The 22239-nt window shown below is 36.5% G+C and overlaps 1 protein-coding gene and 1 long non-coding RNA gene across 3 annotated transcripts in view; one reads left to right on the top strand and one right to left on the bottom strand.

The window, feature by feature from the left end:
- Positions 1 to 1493: 1493 nt before the first annotated feature.
- Positions 1494 to 22239, top strand: part of LOC127468919 (uncharacterized) — a 34111-nt gene continuing 13365 nt past the window's right edge. The window contains exons 1-7 of one of the 2 annotated variants that reach the window (XM_051782561.1): positions 1494 to 1979; positions 2989 to 5517; positions 7994 to 8176; positions 10994 to 11161; positions 11967 to 12068; positions 14761 to 14871; positions 16416 to 16594. In XM_051782561.1, coding sequence (XP_051638521.1) covers positions 1868 to 1979; positions 2989 to 5517; positions 7994 to 8176; positions 10994 to 11161; positions 11967 to 12068; positions 14761 to 14871; positions 16416 to 16594 — 3384 coding nt within the window. In that variant the 5' untranslated portion in view covers positions 1494 to 1867. The remainder of the gene's footprint in view (positions 1980 to 2988; positions 5518 to 7993; positions 8177 to 10993; positions 11162 to 11966; positions 12069 to 14760; positions 14872 to 16415; positions 16595 to 22239) is intronic. The other variant, XM_051782562.1, reaches the window with a different exon arrangement.
- Positions 13146 to 16562, bottom strand: LOC127468983 (uncharacterized). The gene is made up of 4 exons (XR_007903766.1): positions 16483 to 16562; positions 15104 to 15194; positions 13334 to 13376; positions 13146 to 13229 (listed from the first exon to the last, which is right to left on the bottom strand). It is a non-coding gene; the product is annotated as an uncharacterized LOC127468983 (long non-coding RNA).

The raw sequence follows: 22239 nt of genomic DNA, 5'->3' as shown, positions 1-22239 counted from the left end.
ATGCAAATGGAATTCCTGGGGAACGACAAAAAGTAGTATAACAAATGAAAGTAGTTTGGAAACAAAACCATGAAGGTCAAAAAGGGAAAGGAGAAAGGGGAGGGGAAGGAATTGAGTTGTGTAGCATGTTCCTTAAGTTGCACTGAGAGAATTCCTAGAAGTAAAAATATTTTCCCAGTTGCAACTTAATGAGCTATAACTGAAACCTCAACTATCACAATCACATTATGGTTCTGTGTTAGGCTGTTGTTCCTAATGTCATCAATCTGCAGATCTTACATATGGCACCTCTAAATATGAGGTTGATACTGCTGGCATACTTGCATATGTAACTCTTTAAGAAAATATTAATTTTTTGTCTGGAAGTGATAGGCACTGCCTCATATCCAAAACTACAGATAGGTATCAGTCCCAGCTCTTGCCTCTGTGTCCTTTAAAGCTTTGTATTTGACCTTAAGCTCATTCTTCCTGGTGAGAACAGAGCTCAATTGGCAGGTTTGGCCATCTGCCAAGCTTTGACTGAAGACTCCTGGAAAAAATAGAGGTATAGCTTCATCCTGAAAACTGACAATGTAAACATTCTGAAGTGTCTGCTGTGAAATAAGTACAAGACTGCCTCAGTCTTCCTATAGTGTCTTCCAAAAAGACAGAGGAGAAGGAATAAGAACACTGGCATATTCAGTCATTTGGCCTCACAAAAAATTAAAATTTTTCAGAAGTAGAAGTCAATGACTGTGTCTTGAAAGTATTACTTCCCAGCTGTTTGGCTAGCTATGTATCACTGCATACAGTGACATGTAACATGAGTCTTATAATGTCAACATAATTATTTAAAATGCTTTATCCTAATGCTCATAACAAAATTAGACATCCTCATTATACTAGGTAGATTCGTAGCCTAAAAAATTCATTCATGCTCTTTCCACAATGATGTGGTTTATGTTCTGATAAACATCTAAAGATGCTTATGATAATAACACTTGCAACAAGTTGATTTTTTCCCAACATAACTCTACTGATTTTCAAGACTACGCCAATGATGTATTAGCAGTTCAAATACTTCCTGTTTCAAAGAACATGAATTGTTTTTCAAGATAATTTTGAATAGAATACAAAATATTTGTAATAAATAAAGAGAAGCAAATTCTAACACATTGACTTAATTTTGAAAGTGAACCATTTTCATTATATTTCAACACTGTAAAAAAAAATAAAGCCCTAGAGTTGTAAATTCAAGCTATTCTGCTTGGATTCAATATAAATTTAACATCTCCCCTGAGTGAGAGATAATCTTAAATGATCAGCTGCAAGAAAATGACTGACATGGATGCAAAGCTCAGCTCCTGGGTGACAGTTTGGGTTCAAGGGGCAACCCAAACTGTGAGGCTAAGGTTGGTCTTGGTTTGCTCTACGTGCAGCTCAATGATGCAATTAGTCCTAGGAGAGGTCATTTATTCTCTTATATTAAGTCTGACATTTTCTCAAGAGAAGAAAAAATTATTAATAAGTATTTCATTATGTGTATAAATGAAATTGAATTTAAAATGAATGCATAAAACAATGTATTAATCTCTAAAAATCAGAATCAGATAAAATCATAGACTGTAAAAGGTCAACCACTGCTCTTCCACAGACTTTAAAGAGTATTGGTTCAGGCCCCAGAGCTGAGACCATTAGTTATTGATTTTAAGCTATTATTTGGAAACCTTCAGAATTTGTTTCTAAATAACCAAGAGAAGAAATAGACACATTAGTTCCTACACTAGAAATTTTCTATTTTTTATTATAACCAGTCCTTACACAGGAAACGAGACAATTTAGAAAGTTAGAGAGCAAAGTTATTCCTGAGAAGCTTTCTCTTTATCCAATGTTTTCCCTCCCACACAGAAAAGTGGAACACAGATGCCCTCGGTTCTTAGAAATGAGTAGAAAAAGAAGAAAAAGCTGCAAGGGCAGAAAGAGCTCTGATTCCAGAGAATGTAAGTTTACAAAAATATTTAATTTGAAGTAAAATCATCAAAATCATATATGGCTATTCTTTATTTACTCATCAAGACAGAAACACATGTTTGTGCCTAAAGCTGTTTGTCAAATGGAAATAATTTACACTCCAGTGTGGCTACATACAGGTAGCGTTTTGGTGGGGCTTATTGTTTTGTTTTAGTTACGCTGCTAGCCTAGCTATTTCTGGCAAAGGCTTTCCAAATATATTGTTATTGTTTAATTGCCTCAAAATTTCATCATTCTTGGTGTAAACTTCTCCATGTTGTCTTAGTTTAATAGCTTGTTCTAATCCTATTTAGGTAGATGTCACTGTAAACAGTTACCCTCTAATGCACATGACCTATTCTAAAAAAAGCCCAAGCAAGACAGAATTTTATGTCATTGTATGAATGCCATGAAATTTTGCCTAGTACAGCCAGAAAACATAACTTTCTTCTGCTTTCCTGTGAACTGTGGCTCACATCTCCTGCAATGTGCCACTGATCTGCAGTGTGATTGTGATAATATTAATTAATCCCTTTGTTTGCTCATGTGTAGAAGGATTATAAAAGTCACATTCCATAGAATTTACCCCAAACTGCAAGCAGGCAGTAGGATATTGATTCTCCCAGTGTGTTCACAGGAACTAAGTAAATAATGGGAGGAGTAATAAAATTTAAAAGTGTAGTTCTTACTACATGCAAATAGTATATCTTATACCCTAACAAATGCAAAAATTCATTTTTAAAAAAATTGCTAATATATTGATTTTCTCAAATCAGATTTAATTAACATGGCCAATCTAATTTCACACTACTTATCAAATAATTAAGATAAAACAAGTTAATATTGAAATTTTAAATTAATGTTGTGTAAAATACACTACATCTTAGAAACAAAATAGGTATTTTCTATGAAAAGTAACTCAAAGTTAATCACACATTTATGATACTGCTGACCAAATCATGGAAAAATTGTTTTTTCTTTTCCTTTGCTTTAAATTAGATGAACAGTTATCATCCATTTGTAAATGCCAGCAAAGTGTAGGAAGCCTTGAAAATAAAGCAGATGAGGCTCTGACTCACTTTGCAGAGCCACAGGATATAAAGAGTACTGGTGAAGATGGCAAAGATCATGAAAACAAGAATCAGAGTAGCTCAGAAGCTTCTGAAGATAGAGATCTTGATAACATATCAGACAGTGAAAAAGAAGGAAAGAAGAAAAAGAACTGCCCTCCTAAAATGTTTTCTCCTCAGCAAGATGAAATCCTAGCTACAGTAACTTTTGGTGAATCAGAGGGCTCATCCAAAGGAAAAATTACACTGTGGGGCAAGCCAGACTCTTCAGAGTCCATTACCTTGACCACTGGAAAAATTTCTGCAGAAGTAAAATATGGCTCTTTTAATTTGAAAGTAGAAATTAAGAATGTTTCTTTATCTGATTCTGGAACAAACATTGTGGCTGAAAAAAAGAAAAGTTCTAAGAACAAAAAAGGTTGTCATGAAAGACAATACCAGAAAAGTCAAGGTTCAAAATGTTCAAAGTACCAGTGTCCTTCAACTTACCATTCAGCAGAAGACAATGGGAAATACAGGGGATCCTCTAAACATAGAATTCAAACTGCCATCAACAGAAGTGCCTCCTTGGAAATGAACATTGAAGCAAAAGAAATTCAAGTGCAATATACCAGTGGAAAGAAAAATCTGAAGGTTAACATCAAAGCTGGTGAGCAGGCACAGAGCAAAGCATTCGACAAGGAACATGAAGATACGTATTGGAGTGAAACAGATTATTCTGTAACAGAGGCACCATGTAACACAGATTGTGAGTCATCTTTTAGCTTTCATGAAAAAGTAGATTATACATTTCCAGATGGATGTACACTTCTCCCTCCACCTAAAGAATTTGCTGACTGTGACAAAATGCATCTGGATACAATTGCAGAGGGGGCGTCTTTGTACCCTGTTAATAGCAGAAAGGACTCTGATAGCCTCTCTACAGCCTTGAGTATTTGGGGGAAAGAAAATTTTTTCTGTAAACTTAACAAAGAGGACTATGAAGACCACACCAATGAAAAGGAAGATTTTTCAAAAGACAAAATAATTTTGTCAAAAATAAATAATACAAATTGTCTTGTAGCTATTAATGTTTTGCATAACCCAAACAATGAGAAGGAGTGTATCAGTAAGAACAATGTGTTAGGTCAAGGAAGAAATAAATGTGACAAACGAAGAGACACAGGACAAAAAACAGTAAGAAGTAAGTCTTTCCCGGATACTACTCTCAACGTACCATCACCAATTGACCCTAGAAGGGATTCTGGCTTTTATTCATTGCCATCCTTAAAAGTATTGCATAAGGAGACCAAAGCAGGGGATGTCTATAACAGGAACTCACATATTCATACAAAATATACAGAACTTTCTAAATGTCCTGACTTGACCTCCTCACTAACAGAGCTTTGCAAGTGCCCTGACTTGACTTCTCCACTGAAAAATTTGAGAAGTCTTAAGTCTTCATATCAGTATGCTTTCACATCATTTGATCATAATGTTACCATTTATCCATCTGAGCCTGAAGAAAGTTTAGATGGCACTTGTTTGCTGAATGACTATGCAGACTGTGCAGGGCAAGGTGAAGAAACAGAAGAAACATTATTGGAGAGTCTTCATTCCAGTGGTACTATAAATGACAAAAAGGAAAATGGGTGTGAAGAGCCTCTGAGTAATCTGGCCATGTGGAAGGAAGACTCTGAGTCCACTGAAGAAGCTTTAGATAAAGGGACACCAGAGTACAACTATATAGAAAAGCATGTGGAATGGCAAAACAAAGCTCAGCTGGTACAGGTCACTTCACATTCTAGAAGCCCTGCAGGTGAATTCATTAATGACAAGGAGAGTGCTAATTATGCATCTACAGAAAACGTCCCAAAACAACTTTCAGCCTTAGAGCTAAATGTTCACCCACCCTCTGCAGAGTCTGAGGTAACAAATAAACAGAGAGGATCAGTACCAACTGACTCTGCAGTGATAAATGGAAAACTAGATGGAAGGTTGATCCAAGATGATACTACATTGACATCTGAATGTTTTGGCTCTGCAGTAAGAAAAGAGTCTAACTTATTCTGCAGTACACCAGAAAAATCTGTGCTGTCATCCTTGTGGTTAGATCCCAAGGAGCAAGATATAAATAAAGAATCAGAAAACTTTTCTGAGATACAAGACCTATGTGAGTATATCCTTGTTGAATCTGATTGCCATGATTCAGCAGATGCTTCTGTATTATCTACATCTTCTGCATGTACAGAAAAGAAAGAGAATATCACAGAACATTCAAATGTTAAGGAAAGGTCAGAGAACTTTTGCAGTAAACAGTCAACTGATGATACCTTAAGGAGAGGGCCTGGAGCACATCAACATCCTCACTTACCCAAATCCAACTCTGAAGAAATTGAGAAAGGTTTTGAAATTAAAGAAAATTATTATGACAATGCAGATATCACCCTATCATCAGTAAAACAGATTAGTCAGAAAGGTAGGTATTACGAGACTTTTGAAGTTAATATCATTTACACACCTTTTGCCTAAGAGCTTTTGTGACATCTGTGGTTTTTTGGAAAATATGTGTCTATTTGAAGTTTACAATATCATTATGGTATGATATGCTTGGCCATGTGGTTGTAATATGCAGTTAATGTGCTGAGGATCCTAGAAGCCATCTTGTAGAGCCAAGTACCCTAAATAAAAAAAAAAATAAAAAGTTTAATGCAGCTTTGATCAAGAAGCAGGTTTCCTACATCAAACATTCCACTCATCCTATACATGTATTGAGAGAAGCAGACACCACTACAGGAGTAGTAAAAGCAGTTGCCATGTGGCATGAACGCAAAGCTCTAGTCAGTGTTTAAAATCACATAAATCTGGTTTTTCAATACATGTGATCTAAACAAATATTGAGTTCTAAGTACATCTCATTCTTCACTCTGGGTGAACCTTTAAATGCTTTGAAATGACCAGAGGGGATCCTTTAACCTTCTTTTCTCCTCTCTTTATATACTTAAAAAATCTACCTGCAAAAAAAGATTTATTTTCAATAGCTAATATTTTACAAAATTTCTTGTCTTCCCTTCTATAACCCATCTACCCATATCCATAACTGGTCATTTAAAGTTAGTGTTTTGGATCATAAAGCTGTTAAGCCATAGAGGGACCTTGCACACTACAGTAGGGGCTTTTTACATTATGAATATGTACAACAAATATATGCATATCTCTTTTTGAAATATCACTCCAACCACTTTAGTTTTAACCTTTAATATTAATCAGGTTATATGCAAATATACCTCAGGTTGTCCTGTCCAGAAGAGAATGTTTCCAGCACATTTGGAGGGTAAGAGGTTTATACTGTTGAAAAATATGTATTTTCTCATTATGGGAAAATGTCTTAAAGAATCTTAGTTAAAAGCATCAGAAGCTTTTTAAAAATCTTTTTAGTTCACAATATCTGCAAAAAATACTGGTATGACCTCCGTGGTTGTCTTGTTTGGCATTGATAACGGAAATTTTAAAATATCTGAAGTCTATATAAACTATATAGATATGGTATGTAGGTGCATATTGCTATATAGATCAATATCTCAGTATCAATATATAAAATAAATAATTTATTAAATGGAAATCTCTATAGAACAAAGTACAGAATGAAGATACCAAAGGAAATATACATGTCAAAAACCTTGACATTATACATTAGACCTAAACAGTTGAACACATAGCACAGAAGTGAGGTGTATCTATTTCTTGCATTTTTATTTTATTCTCTCCTCTTCCACTTTTGACCCTTACTAAGAATTATCTACTTGTACCTGGTCTGTAACTTTGGCCCTCTTTTGGTCTAGGGTTGTATTTTAATTTTCCTTCTGTGTTATTCCTAGCAATGCTGTGGAGGTCTTACGTCAAATAAATAAACGTGTACATCCTGTAGGCAGTATAAGCATTTAAAGTTTTAAAACTCTTTAATAGGAATCAAAATCCACTTGTGGTTTAGGATTGCCAGCCTACTTTGTCAAGACAAGGGGAACAAAGGGCAATGTGGGACTTCCTGAGCTTAGTAATCTAGTGACACAGGAAAGGAAATGTGGTGTTTTTCATCAAAGAGTGATATCTACAACAGAGGAGAAAAACAGATGCAACTGTGGCAAACAGAATGGAGGAGAGGAGCCCTGGCAATCTAGAAGTCTGCTGGTGTTGTGAGGACTTCACTGTTATCGGGGGGGATAACATGACCCTCATGCAAAGGGCACTACAAGAGATAGGCTTCCTGACTTTCAGCAACAGTCTGGAAATAGTGCCCTGGAATGCCCTGGCTCTGTTCTTGGATCTCTGAGGGAGATCTAGTGAAGCCAGACAGAGGCTATAGAGACGTGAGAGCACGGACACAATCCTTCAGGGAGCCTGTTAAGGCTGGGCTCGCTTTCTCCCTGTCTGCCCTTGCCCGTGGCTACAGTTGCATTTTCAGAAGAGAATATAACACAAAGTCTGTTTTCCAAATACTTTTTTAGGCGAAATAGTAATACAAAAATAAATTTATTCTGTTTTACCTAGAAAGAAACCTAAAATAGAAGGGTATATCCTCCTCTTATCTTCATGTGTGTCTTTCAAGATTATTAGTGTTCAAATAGGAGTATATATATATATCTCTACATACTGACCATTTAAAAATGCATGAGCACTTTAAATAAAATCCATGGGCAGTTTACACATTTTTGCGTTAAAATGGTGACACACAAAGGCTGTGTAGGTATTTAACTACAGATGACTTTACTTTTCTCTGCATGAAGGTCTCAGTTAGTCTAAAATATATACTTTATGAATATTTTCAGTATTTTTTGATATTTTCATTTGTATGTTTGGTTAGATTACTCTTGAATTTAGAATGTGTAAATATTAAACACTATAATTACTTGTAGAAGTTGTCTCACACATTCCTCACAATGTGTGACTTAATTTAGACTTAAAATCAGAAATGAATAAAACCAGAAAGCTACCTTTGAAGAAGGACACTAGAGCAAGTGACAGTTCCCAGGAGGATGCAATAGACCAGTGGGCCAGAAGACGGAAACAGTTCAAAGACAGCAAAAAATGCAGTTCAACTGGAGGAAGCTCCATAAACAGCACAATCACTGAAGGATCAAGTGAGTACTCCAGTCTTGTGATCTTTCCCCTTTGTGTAATTGGCACTCTGACTGGGTTTTCAGCTGAGGAAATTGATCTTCAGTTCACAACCTGTCTATCTTAGTCATAATCATGACCAAGCATATTTTATTAAATTGAACTATTCCTTATAGGTAGTTAGTATCCTTTCTCCTTGGATAAGCAAACAATATAACTGAAAAAAAAGTTGATTAAACCATACATGTTCATATACAATTAAGACAAACTCTAGGCACACACAGGTGGCAGCATAATCATAATCCTTATGCCTACTTATGTCAAAGCAATGCTGAGGTGGGAGTCAGTTCTCCTCCCTAAGGAAACCACCTGCTTCAGCTTTTATCTTGGGCTTGTTGCCTACGTTGTCCTTCAGTGTGCCTCTACTGACTGAAACAGTTAGACCCATAACTGTCTCATTAAGAAATCTGTCACCTCACCACAGACTTGGATGGCAAACAAGATACCCGAAGGCATCTCATGTGGTACCTGTGTTCTGGTAACTGACCCAATCCCTAAGTTTTTAGTGCCTGTTAATGAAGTAGCAGAAATGACTGACATTTCACATGGAAATAAAAAAAAAGCTCTTTATTGGTAGCAGTTTTCATTCTTTGCCCCTAAAAGAGATTAAAAACCATGGTAATGAGTTTAGAAAGTTTCTGTGTCAAACCACCTGAGCTCAAGAAACCTATCATGAGATACTCATACCAAGATAAACTGTTCATTGATTTCAACAGTAATGTCTCTTGAATATAAAGCTGAACCATAGATTTTACTAGCTCAAGCATGTATTGGTTTTATAGAAAAAGTGTAAATATATAGAAAAGAACAAGTTGCAAGAGCTAGAATTGCTTTCCTTGAGATAAAGCTTTCGGTAGCACATGGTGTGAACCCAAAATGATCTCCAAAAGAGACAATTCTTCCACAAATTCTTATATCTAATCATTTTGGATGGTATGCTACAGGCCTGACACTTCTGTCCCTTTTGCTTTGGTAGTTAGGCTGTTCCCTCATGTTTGCAGAGTTCAGACAACCCTGACTGATATTAAGAAGCAGCAGGTTCTTTCGTGCTTCTTTCCAGCAGCTGGGAAGAATTGTTCTTGTTTGTGACACTCAGATTGATATCTGTTCTGAAAACTCAAGGAGAGGAGAGAAGAAATGTCTTGGCACAACTCCATGCTGCCAGTGTGGCAGTATGTGTTCCTGTAGTTTTGCATATTTGTCACATTTTAAGCTTTACTACAATTAAAAAAATCAGATTAAACTGGCAAAATAGTGTGCTATACTGAATTGCTTGGTGCTCCTCTAGGTTTTATTAATTAATGCATTCAGGCTAGCAAGCTAAAATGTGCTTCAAACATATCAGCATAGTAATGTTTATTTATTTGGTTTTTTCTTTTTTTATTTGCTAGAAGCTTTTTATACAGTTAATCATACCATCTCATGCATAATAAGGGAAAAAACAGTGGGTGTGAAGTATTTGTCTACATAGATATAGTTGAGCAAACTGTCTGTTACAAGGCCACTTAGATATATTCAGGAAGTAACTTCCCAAACAAAACAAAATAGAGGTTAATTTTTTTCTTTTCTGGTTTGAAACTGGAAATCATTCTACATAATTGTGACTTCTAATAAAGGTAAACAAAGCAAGCAAATCCTATCTCCAGCTACATTAAATCGAGCTGCAGTTTACCAGGTATTTAGTACTGAAAGGAACATGATGGTTTTTTCCTCTCAGACAATTTATATTTTCAATCTATCTGTTAGCATAGTGTCTGATGATGTATACTTTTACGTGACTTTCAACATCCAGTTTTAGCTTTGAAGTTCCAGCTTCCAATCTGCTTGGGATGTTGTCATGCACAGCCTTTTCCTCCAAAGTCAAACTGCTGTTTATAACCTCTCACACAGACAGCAGCCTGCCATCCTCTTGCCTTTTGAGCCTGAACATTTCTGGTTTTACTCTCAGCAGAGAACTAGAGCTCCATCTCCATGGGGACTCAGTGCAAGACATTTTGAATGTAAATTAATATAAAATATGAACCTGAAAATCCTTGGGATAACACATGTAGCATCATGCCCTGAGATCAGTTCAGTTGTTTAGAGCACGGTGCTAATAACTCCAAGGTTGTGGGGTCGATCCCTGTATTAGCCATTCCCTTAAGAGTTGGATTTGACAATCCTTGTGAGTCTCTTCCAACTTAGAATATTCTGTGAAATGCTGTGAAATATCCAACAGTCTAGGACAAGCCAAAAGTTCTATGTTAAAAGAAAAAAAAAAACCCACCAACAACTATTATTTCCTCACCCCACTTTTAACAAAACTACACATCTGGAAGAGCTAAGATTAAGAAAACAGAAAATATGGTCATCGCTACCCAAGTCATGTCAGATACTTTTCTACTTGTCTTTTGTCTTCCCATATGCACTGAACTTACACTAAATTTCTAGACTTGTTTGGTTTCCTGATCAAATGGGCCACATAGGAAAGCTTAAGAATCAGCTAAAGCCAGACTTCTCTTAAAGAGGTGTAGCTCCTGTTTTGACCATTTGCATTAAGACTTCTTATTCAAGTTCAATATGCAATAGCATCCAGTATTGTGGTCTTATATTTGGAAATCATTGCACACTGTCCCTTTAACACTAAAAAAAATTGAGGAACTCCATACAGACATTACAAACAGTTCATTAAAATCTTGTGGCACTTCTTCCATGCTGACTGGCTAAGAATCTAACTGTCTGTTACTCTTTATGCATTTTCTCTACTGACGTAACTTTTACTTGTTTTATCATCATGGCAGTAAATTCAGAGGATGCTCGATCAGTAGATCTGGGACTATATGCTGAAAATGAAGACAGAGGTTTTTATACAGAAAACTTTCATTCTGCTTCCTGGGTTTTCAGAGGAGATGATGTCTCTCCGGATAACAGTCCTAGATGTCTCAGCAAAAGACCTAGGCCAGTGGCAAGTAAGTTGGCTAGAGCAACAGATAATAAATGTCATAGAAATTTATTTCTTTTCGGTACTCTGAGGTTTTCTGGGGATCAATATATGGCAGAAGATGCTGGATGCTTATGCTGAAGACAGGAAAAAGATGAATGCAAAACTCTAAAAGATTATTGAAGTAAATAAGTAGTCCTTATTTACCTAACATCTTGCAAAATGTCATAATTACTTGACAAAATTGAAACTGGTAAAAGGTCATAATTAAGCCTCAAGAGATAATGGTAAAGACAGGGTAATTTCATAACTTCTTCAAGCCTGGCAAAATCATAGAGAGATACTGATGGTCATAAATTATTATAATGACCATAAAATCTCTTCCACATCAAAATTTTAAACACAGTAGATCCAGAAAGGGAAGAATCATTTGCTATGAAGGTTATTCTATTTGTAACTTAGACCCTGTTGTGCAAAAAGATATTGTGAACAACTCTTTAAGGGAGATCAGAGCTTTTCCTTGACTTTTCAGATGTTAAGTTACTGAAAAGTAACACAGCTCAAAGATCTCAGACAAACTGAACACTCCTGTAGCTTTCCAGGAGATTGTTCTTTGTTGGAATTCATAAATCATTCAGAATATTGGATCAGTCACAGTGTGAGGGGTGGCACTGTCCGAGGACCAGCACTAAACAGCTAGGTACTGAAAGCGCCCCAACCATTTGTAGAAACAGTAACTGCCAGTGCCTACAAAAAGTTTAGAGAACAGCCTGCTGCTTGTTAAATTCTAAACTTGTAGAGAAAAAGGATATCTGTTTTTTCCAATTTTGCAGTTCGAGAAAGAACAGTGAAGATTGCCAAAGGAACTGGTAATTATCCTTGGGGTTTCAGGATCCAGTTCTCAAAGCCTATCCTTGTGACTGAAGTTGACACAAGTAAGTTGTGTTTGTATTGGTTAATTTGTCTTGTGTTTGTACCGGTTAATTTCTCCTATGACAATGTATAAAAATAAATACATAATATTTAGTATATTATATATACTGATATAATCATATATCTACATGATATAATATGATCTACATAGTATAGAGCATCTGTTTTGTATTAATATCTAATATAGATGTACATGAATAATTTCCATAATTAGTGGGTGCAAGGTGTTTAATAGCATACCCTTGAATTGCTCGGGAGAAACTTCTTCAGAATCCTAGTACCCCTGGGGATAAAACAGACTTCACTGCTCTGTCTCCTTCCATGTCAATTGATACGTTGTGCAAGTGCCTGTATTCAGCCTCCATCCAGATGTAGAGTCTAAAACTGTTGTGGACTGACATCCATGAATGACAACATGATTTTAAGAATTAAATGGGGCATGCAGAGATCCTTCTAACATTTTCAAAAGTCTTACTGACTGGGGACACTTCTGCTTGGACGGGTTTCCATTGGGCCATCTGTAAGCCATAACAGGTGTGCTGTTAACTTCTTCAGGGTAGTATGATGATTGTGAGAAACCCCAAAAGAAACTCCAAAACCCAACTGAGTAAGCAAAAAAGTGTCAACAAAGAGTGTACAAAAAGTACAAGAAGTATAAGATGATGCCTCTAGAGAGCAATGATGGCATGTCTTCATAATGGTGTTGCCAGTTTCACTCAGGAATTAGACCATGGGAGTCATCACTGAAAGGTCTCTGAAATCATTGGCTCTGTGTATACTGTCAGCTTAGAAATCTGGCTAAAAGCTTACTGTATCAGTAACAGCAGTGAGAATGAGACACAAGCAGTCAGAGTCATTTTACTGCTATCATCTAAAACCTTGGTTCACCCATATCTAGAGTAGTTTTTGCTCTCTGCATCTCAGGATGAATACAGTAGAATTAGAGAAGGAGCAGAAGGTACAGGAGACTGTGATAGATTCTTATTACAGAAAGCAGATATAGTGCTAAATGTCATCCCACAGGAAGAATACTTGCCTTCTAGCAAGGCATCAAAGAATAGATTTATCACTATTACCAACCTTATGTATTACATTGTCCATCTTCCTGACAATATCAGGAAAGACTGTGAATTCAGAGGCCTGTGAACTCATTAGTGCCTTACCTAAATACAAATAAAAACTATAGGTAATGAATACAACAATAGCCTTGAAACTTAGCAATTTATCCCTGCTAATCTACTAATGAAAATTAAGTCTAGCTACTCACATTATTTATTTATATGTTGTTTTCAAGTGTAGTTGCTTTAAACCTGTGGGGGAAAAAAAAAGGTTGGGTTTTTTTTCAGACAAACATCTAGAAAAATTGTGTTTTCTCAACATATGACTCATTTCATTTAAACAGAATAGATATTAGAAAGAAATTCTTTACTGTGAGGATGGTGAGGCATAGGAACGGGTTGCCTAGAGCAGCTGTGGATTCCCCATCCCTGCACAGGTTCAAGACCAAGCTAGTTGGGGCTTTGAGCCACCTGGCCTAGCAAAATGTTCCTCTGCCCATGGTAGGGGGATGTAACCAGATGACCTTTATGGTCCATTCCAGCCCAAATCATCCTGTGATTCTATAATAATTATTTTAATAATATTTTAAAGACCACTTATGATCATAACATCTGGTATGGGATCCTCAAAGCCAGCACGAACCAAAATGTGCTGACATTTGAGAATTTGCAAATTATTTGTAATACCTTTGAGTGTGGACCATGGCTTTATTGTGCCTGTTTATTATTAAGCTTTTACTAATCTCTTCCCTACAATGTCTAAGCATCCTCAGAAATACGCTGAAGCATCCCATTTACTGCATCATAGGGTACAAAATAATACATTAAATAGTGAGAACGTGGAATAATATTTTCCAGAAACATTTTGTCACAGTACATTAGGAATGCTTCATTGTAAATTAGAAAACAAAAACTGTGTCTGATAAATTTGTAACTGAGATTTAAGTAACTATGTGTTGGTGAATGGAGCATATTTATCACTTCCCTAATTTGCTTCCATTCCTGACTGGCATGTATCTGAGCACTATTTTGGAGTGCACGTGATTTGCAATGGTTAACAAATAAATGAAAGGTCATGCATTAATAATCTGATTCAGTCCCTCCTTCACTGACACTTTTTTAACTTACTATTTTATTTCCTCCTAAAGACAAAACCCCTCAAAATTCTATGGCCAAATTCAGTTAGCCAGCAAAGACAAACATCAGCACAGAAAGTATTCTTTTGGAGTTACATCCAAAGCTCATCAGAATAATAGATTTTTTTTTTTTCTACTGGCTTTATTGAGCATTGCACCAGATCTTTGTTTGCACTTTAGGCCAAAGCCCTCAGATACTGAAATTATTATTTGCATCTTTAAATCCTAATGGCATTTTTAATTAAATTTCTCAACTGCTAGTGATTATCTAGTGTTGCCCCACAATCCAAATCCTGAATATTCATTTACAGATGACTAACGTTGCTCAGTAAAACTTGTTTGACCTTGAAGTTGAAATCATGAAGGCCCTAAAGCATAATCTGGTTGAACAGATACACGTTTTGCTAGAAAAGCTTCTCTACACAGCCATGCTTGATATCCTAACTCTAAATAAAATGGAGTTTTTGATAGGGTTTTTTGTTTTTTTCTTTTAATTCCAGATAGTGCAGCTGAAGAAGCTGGGCTTCAGGTTGGGGATATTCTAATAGCAGTCAATGGAACTGATGTCACCAGCATGCCACATTCAGAAGCTGCCAATCTGGCAAGGAAAGGTAATTTTGAGATCACAATAGATTACATGACTGGGTCAGGTTTCCTGTTCAATGCTCCAAATACAACCAGAAAAACTGGGTGATGTATGCAACACAAATATTAATTACCAGTTTAATGCATCCATATTTAATACAATAGTATTGCCTAAGTCACCTTTTTATCTAGATCTTGTCTTCTAGACATGTAAAATTATTTCCCAAAGAGGACATGTGACTGCAGAGACACAAATACCTTATTTATGCCTTATACTTCCTCAGGGAGTGACTTCATATCTTCCTTCAGTGCACCCAGTAGTTATTTCTGTGTCACCAAGACCTGAAGTCTAGTCAGGAGAGTAGAGAGGACATTTCACGAGGCATCCTTTTACACCACCACAGAAACAGTCAGCGATATTAATCAAGTATATTCTTCCTAGAATTGTGATGATTAAAACCCAAAGATACCCATGTTTGCATGCTGAAAGTTAATCTGCCATTCCCTTATTTATCCCAGATAGGGTTTTGACAAAGGCTCACAGGAAATTCAATAAAGTGCTTTTACAAGACAGTGACAAATTTAACTTGACACGTTCCATATTCTTTAATTATAGAGGTGCCATTCACACTATATTTAAGAGTATGTTGAGTCTTTTGGCAGATAAACCTCTGATTACTTGGTACTTTAACTCCTCAGAGAACAAACAGCCTCTGGACTAAATCTTGGCACACAGATAGCATTCCCAAAGTCACATGACCTGAAAAAAGAGATCCAGCAAACACTTTGCAGATAAAAATATGTCATAGTCACATTTCTCAATTCTCCTTCAGGCATTGCTACCTGCTCTGAAGTAGTGTCGATATAGTCAGAATCTCAGGCCTTCAGGTCAAAATCATAGATCTATTGATAGCTTCACCAAATATTATGATTTTGTATCTCACTGATGGTAACATATTTTTGGAAAATCTTGCAACCTATCATATCTTCTGTATGTTTACCTTTTGCAGTTGGTAAGTAGAAGCTTTAGAACAGATCAGCCTCCAACAGCCAGCCCCCTCGATGAGGGGCACAGGAAAGGTTAGAAAACTCCAAGGCATGGAAAACAAAGAATTCTAAAGAGCATATGTAAGATGGCAGAGCCTGAAGGTGCCCCTAAGAGCATTCTCAGCAATTTTTGCATAAACCTCAATTTATGTGCACCCATTGGAGCAATGAGATTCAATCCCTTCTCTTAACTGATGAAATACACAAGCACCCAAAATGCTGCTTGCTAAGGGAGGTCACAAAAATTTTTTTAAGAGGAGTCTTCAGATAGCTGGCTCCATTAGTAGCCCTCAACACAAACTTAGTTTCATTCCTGAATTCATGTTAAAAGAAGGCCAAATATTGCTTGATTTGATTTGTTTTCTAGGCTACTCTGCTCTTTGCTGCTTCCAGAAGCTACACTGGGAGGACAAGGGCATGGGGTAGAATACTGCGTTCCTGCGCCATATACTACATGGATGTTAAAAGTTATTGACAGACTGGTTTTGGCCTATGTTTTTGCACTCTCCATGTAATATTTTAGGTCCTGATATCCTGACTATGATTGTGGGATCAGACATCAGCCGTTACCCCAACACCCCCAGACCTACCTGCCGAGGATATCTGCATAAACGAACACAGTCAGCAATTCTGAAGGGCTGGAGAAAGAGGTGGTTTGTGCTGAAACACAATGGTTACCTGCACTATTACAAACACAAGAAGGTAAGGAGAGTGGCTAGTGAGGAATCAGGCTGTGTCTTGAACTATGAAGTGCAGCAGCTTTGTACTCAAGCATCATCTTGACTTGTGCTATTTAAAAGATAAAGTCATCACTACAGGGTTTTGTATGAGGTGTATAAAGGAGGCTTGTTGGGTAGTTCTGCTTTCCTAAGCCTAGTCACAGACATAGGCACTGTCTGGCTTTTATGGATTCTACATTTAATCTCTTTGTTCTGATCTTCAAAAAGCCTGTAGAGGGCTTGGGATGAGATGAAGTAGCTTCAGATGTGTAAGAGCTCTATGTTCCATCTAGCATTGTATGTATTTTCTTAAACAGGTGTGACTATGTGATTTCTTTGTGTCAATGAATAAGTTATGGACCTGCACGCTGGGAAGGCTTAGCTTCTTCAGAGAAGCAATGCTCAGTATTTCATTCTGTCATGGGAGCAGGGACCTGTATAGTGCTTAATAATTCTATGTAAGACTTTAACTTAATCTAACAATAAGACATAAAAAAAATGAATATGACAGGTGCTTCATGAAGGGAAATATTTCACTTGGCTTTATCCTGAGGCTCCATTTCAACACAGCATAATTTACAACCCTCCACTTGTATAATGAGTCTTTATGGCCCTAAATCAGTGACTTCTTGGTTGTCTCACCTACAGATATTTGAGTATTCTATAAAGTTATTTGCCTCTAAATAAATGAATAAATAAAGACATTTCACTAAAAAAAAAATAGAGTTTTCTCTTGACGCAGTTAGCTCCAGGAGTGGGGGATGTAGGCACTGGGCTCACAGTGAATTTGCCTGCCCTACAGTAGCATTTTACTGTAGTCTGTGAGATGGCTCAACAGGTGCTGCATGTAGTTACAAGTTAATCCCTTCCCCTGTGTGTTGTCATGATGAAGGTATTCACCAAGAAAGTTACTCCTATAAAATCAAACAGATTGATTTCAAAGACTGTCATCTGTTCGGAGCTTTTTGTGGTAAAAACATTTTACAGCTTGCAAAAAAGATTCAAGGTCATCCACCTAGCATTCATTTTAACCTGATTTCAAGAAGAATTAGTGAAGCTGAGAAAAACTGCCTGTGAGGGATTTACTGCTGGATGAAGCACATGTAGCTTTCAGGGAATCTCCTAGCTATAATGGAAGTAGCATCAGTGGAAATATCAGCTGGTTAGAAATGGTTTTGTCTCCAACATACAATTTGAAAACATACTAGTAAAATAAAGCCATGTCCATAATCACAAACTACATGAGAATATGAGCATAACACATGAACATAACACCAAGTCCTTGGCCTGTAACTAGTCTTTATCTTTGCTAACATGGTCACAATACCTTTGCTCAACTCAGCATATAAACATGTAGGAACATTCTTTTGGAGAGAAGATTTGATTTTATCCTAGTTAGGTCCATCATCAGACTCCTGAAATGTAAAAAAAGATATCTAGTTATGCCTTTTAAACACTCTTCAATTAAGTCTATTTGAAGACAGAGTGTTAGATAAATTGAATTGAGAATTAGAAGGTACCCCATAATCTTACATTCACTAATATTTAATTAAATATTTATTTATTTATTTTCACTAGTGGTGTTCTTTTAATTAATTTGTTCCTCAAATAGCTTATTTACTGCACTGAGAAAATAAATATTTAAATCATGCTAACTTTATGTTTTGATAAGATGGCTCTTTAGCCACTGAAAGCATGCGTTTGCTTTTTCTTAAAAGAGTAAATAAATTTAAAGCACTGCATAAATATTTCATAGTAATAACTAACTACTACTTGTTTTCTTGCATTATCCAAGCATAGTGCCATTCAACCACTTTTTAAATTATTTCATACCATTTTTTTGCCAGCTGCTCTCTCTCTGTTCCTGGTCTCCAAATAATACACTGAAATATTGTGTTACTATTTTAGCAACAAAAAACACAAGGACTTTTTTCCCTGCCTCATGTGCTTACAGGGTACTCTGTAGAATCCTTTAGTAAGAGAGACAGAAAGAAACTTAAGTACAAATACAGTTATTTACTATTGTGAGATCCAATGCCCAAATGAAGTAAGAGGAAGCTCAACTGGACTCTTTGACACTTCTTTCTTTTGGTATGATTTCTATCAGGGTATGAAAAGAAGACTTCTCATCCCACTTCTTCTTCTAAGGGAATTACAAATAATGTTTGTAGTTTAACACAGCCTTTATGTAGCATGCTGATTTAACTGCATGATTAATTTGGATTTTGTGTTACAGGCCTTGATTCACTCAGGAGAAAAGATTTGTCCACTTATCTGATCTAAAATATTCTTTGAAACAGTTAATTGAAGTAGAGAGTAATTCAGGGAGACAAAAAAGTTCAGGATAAGGTGCCTATCAGTACAAGAAAAATAACTTCTATTGGTGTATTTCCAGTGATGCCAGCAAGGTCACTGGTCAAAGATTTCCACTTGTGTAAGAAGACAACTAGGCCTTTTATATATGCCTGAAATGTTATGTATAATGTTTTGTATTAGGAAAGGATGTTTCATCTCTGCTCTAGTCCATATCAACAAACACAGAGAGTTAGATTTCCTCATCATTGCTATTCGTAACTATAAATTATCAACCCTGAATTTTGCCTTTCCCATCTACATTAAAAAGGATATTAATGTTTCTAGAGCTTTTTACATTTGACTCACCCATGTATTTGCTGCAGTTTCAGAATCATCTCTAGCCAGTCACACACTGGTGAAGTGATAGCTGTTGCAAGACATTCAGTCATTTCACATGTGGTCATTTTGTTTTCCCTCAAGCAGATGCTTCCACTGTCCTTGACTCCACAATCCATATAAGTAATCTTTTTCACCTCAGTAGATGTGGCTATGTTTCCACCTCAGAGCAGAGATATTTGACACATTGGGTTAGAACTTTGTTTTCTGTAAATTACTGAGATCAGCAGAGATATAATACTTTATGTTATTTTTGCCTACACTTAGCAACTGTGGAGTTGCAGTATCTACTCTACAGTTCTGATCTCCTATTGTCCAGATCACTGGATCTTCTCAAACATATTATTTCCTTCTTTGTCAACATACCCAGCTTTTCTTCTAAAGGAAAGATATCTGGAAATTATGAGGAAACAGACAAGGAATGTACACTTAAATCTTACCCTAAGGCAATCAAGCTTCTTGTGCTTCAACTTAACACATTTTTTCAGGGAAAGCTGAAAGCACATCAGCATGGCCTTTCTTTGCAGATAACATCATCTGCTCCTCTTAAAGTACCATTTGCTGCTCAGCACAGTAAAGGGGCTGCAAAGTCACCAGAAAATGCCTGTGGGAAGTCTTCAGTATAGGACAGAGAAACCTTAATCAGTTTTACATGAGACCAGTAATATAGCAAAAGCAATTTGCCCACAGCAGCAGAGCATCATTTCAGTATGTTAATTCTCTGAGCTGTCAGCAGCAAGTCTCTTTTAGAACATGACAGCTAACTTGAAAATCCTAAAATATGCTTCAGTCTTCAGGATAAAAAATGATGGTCTTGAAGATTCATTAACGAGAAGGAATATAATTTCTGGGGCTTGGGAATAAATGGGCCATTGACGGGTTTAAAAACAGTGGAGCATGCACTCCTCTGTCGTGAGGGCACACCTGCTAGAGAGCTAATATTGTTCTAGGCTCGTTAGGAAAACACAAGGATAAAGAAAACAGCATTATAGTCAAAAACATTTCCCAAAATTCCTCATTACAAATATCCATAATGTAAGGAGTTCAACTAATTAAATAGTGGAATTTACAAAAATGCTAAAAGTACCAGCGAAAGCCAAAATATCCTAGTTTCAATTAATCATTGCTTTCTTGCTATGTAAGACTGGATATATAAAAAAATACGTATAAAAAGTGATTTTGTGGGTCAAAAAAAGGGACAAAAAAGGTGGAGTTGATAAAATTAAAAGAATTAATGAAATATCATTTTTGTAACAATGCCCTAGCTTGTCTCTCATTTTTGTCTTGCTGTGTGTCTAGGAAAGATTTCCAGTCCCTTTGACATAAGAGGACCCTGACAGAGAGGATAGAGAGACAGATAATCAATCTAGCACCTGAAAAGGAAATGAAGAAATAAATATCATTATGGTTATGATTTAGGAGAAACTCCAAAGAGGCCTATCTATCTCAAAGCAGGAAACTGTTGTCAGTGTATCTCCCTTGGAGACTTCCTTTCCAGAAGTCAGAGGCTGATGAATTCTAGTCAAACCAGCTCTATCAGGTCCTTATATTACATTTGTCATTTAGTTCATTTCACTCTCCAATTCCATGAACTAAGAATGATGTGGAACAATAGTAATTAAGAATAAATGTCTAAAGAGTATGAGTTTGCTGACAGCATTTTGTATGGACTTCAAACAGGAAAGTCAAAAGAAGATGTAATAGGAAGGAAGTAGGAGCAGTTAAGTTGGAAGGAACAGTTAAGTTGAAAACTGTTGTCTGGACAGTAGAAAAGAGCATGCTTTAGAGATTCAGCTTTAGTGAAAGACTGAAGTATGAATACAGAGCAAATGCACTTTCGCATGTAGCTCCAAGTCTCAGAGAAATAGCCTTCATGATAGTTCATGTTGTAAGAAAACTGCAACACATACTCCTGAGAAGCACTCTCACTGTGACAGCAGTGAAGGACGGTCTTCATTGTGATTTTATATAATAATGTCAGTTTTAAAAAGAATTATGATTTGCATTTCTTAGACTCATAAGTTTAATGCCTCTAGGAAGCCCTTGGGCATCATGTGAGTGACTAAGACAAAGTATTTCAAAGCTGAAAGGGCAGTGAGAACAAAAATATGCATTTCTTAACAACCAAAAGCAGTTAGACCCCCAAAGTGGTAAACAGCTGTTAGCTGATGATCAGCTAAATGATCAGATGCTATGTCATGTTACTGTTTCCATTATGAACCCAGTCCATTTCAGCAGTTCAGCATAATTCTGCCTTCTCTGTTGCTTTAACATAGCCAACACACTGGCAATTAAGTATTAGCACAGATGCTAATTATACAGTGTTATTTGCATTCAAAGAAGTCCATAACCTTCACTTTGTCTCAGCAGCAGAATGCTTTCCTCATTGAACTTTCTTTAATTAGTGCTGTCCCTGTGAAATTGGTGTTCCTTAGATGCCTCTAGTAGGATATGTTTCTATTAGGAAGCATATTCAGAACACCTGGAAACTATATTACAATTTACTTGTTCTTTATATTTCAAATAAGATGAGGTTTAGGTTGGATATTAGGGAAAAATGTTTTACAGACAAAGTAATCAGACAGTGGAATGGGCTGCCCAGGAGGTCATGGATTCTCCGTCCCTGGAGGTTTTTAAGATGAAACTGGATGTGGCACTTAGTGCCATGGTCTAGTAACCACATCAGTGTTGGATCAAGGGTTGGATTTGATGGTCTTGGAGGTCTTTTCCAACCCCGTTGATTCTATGATTCTATGATCATGGTCATTTACACGTCTCATGTAAACAGCTGGATACTAGTCTTCCATTTCTTTTTACTCACGTCAAAACAGATCACTTTTCATCAGGCTTCTCAGAAGAAGTGAAAGTTTTCCCTAATGCAGAGATAAATTTAAATGCAGAATGAAATGTTTCCTTTTATTTCTACAATTGTCTTCT

This window comes from Manacus candei, unplaced genomic scaffold, assembly GCF_025592945.1.
Source record: "Manacus candei isolate 608988 ecotype Guabito, Panama unplaced genomic scaffold, ASM2559294v1 h1tg000016l, whole genome shotgun sequence".
Lineage (NCBI taxonomy): Eukaryota > Metazoa > Chordata > Aves > Passeriformes > Pipridae > Manacus > Manacus candei.
This window is presented reverse-complemented; position numbering and strand designations above follow the sequence as displayed.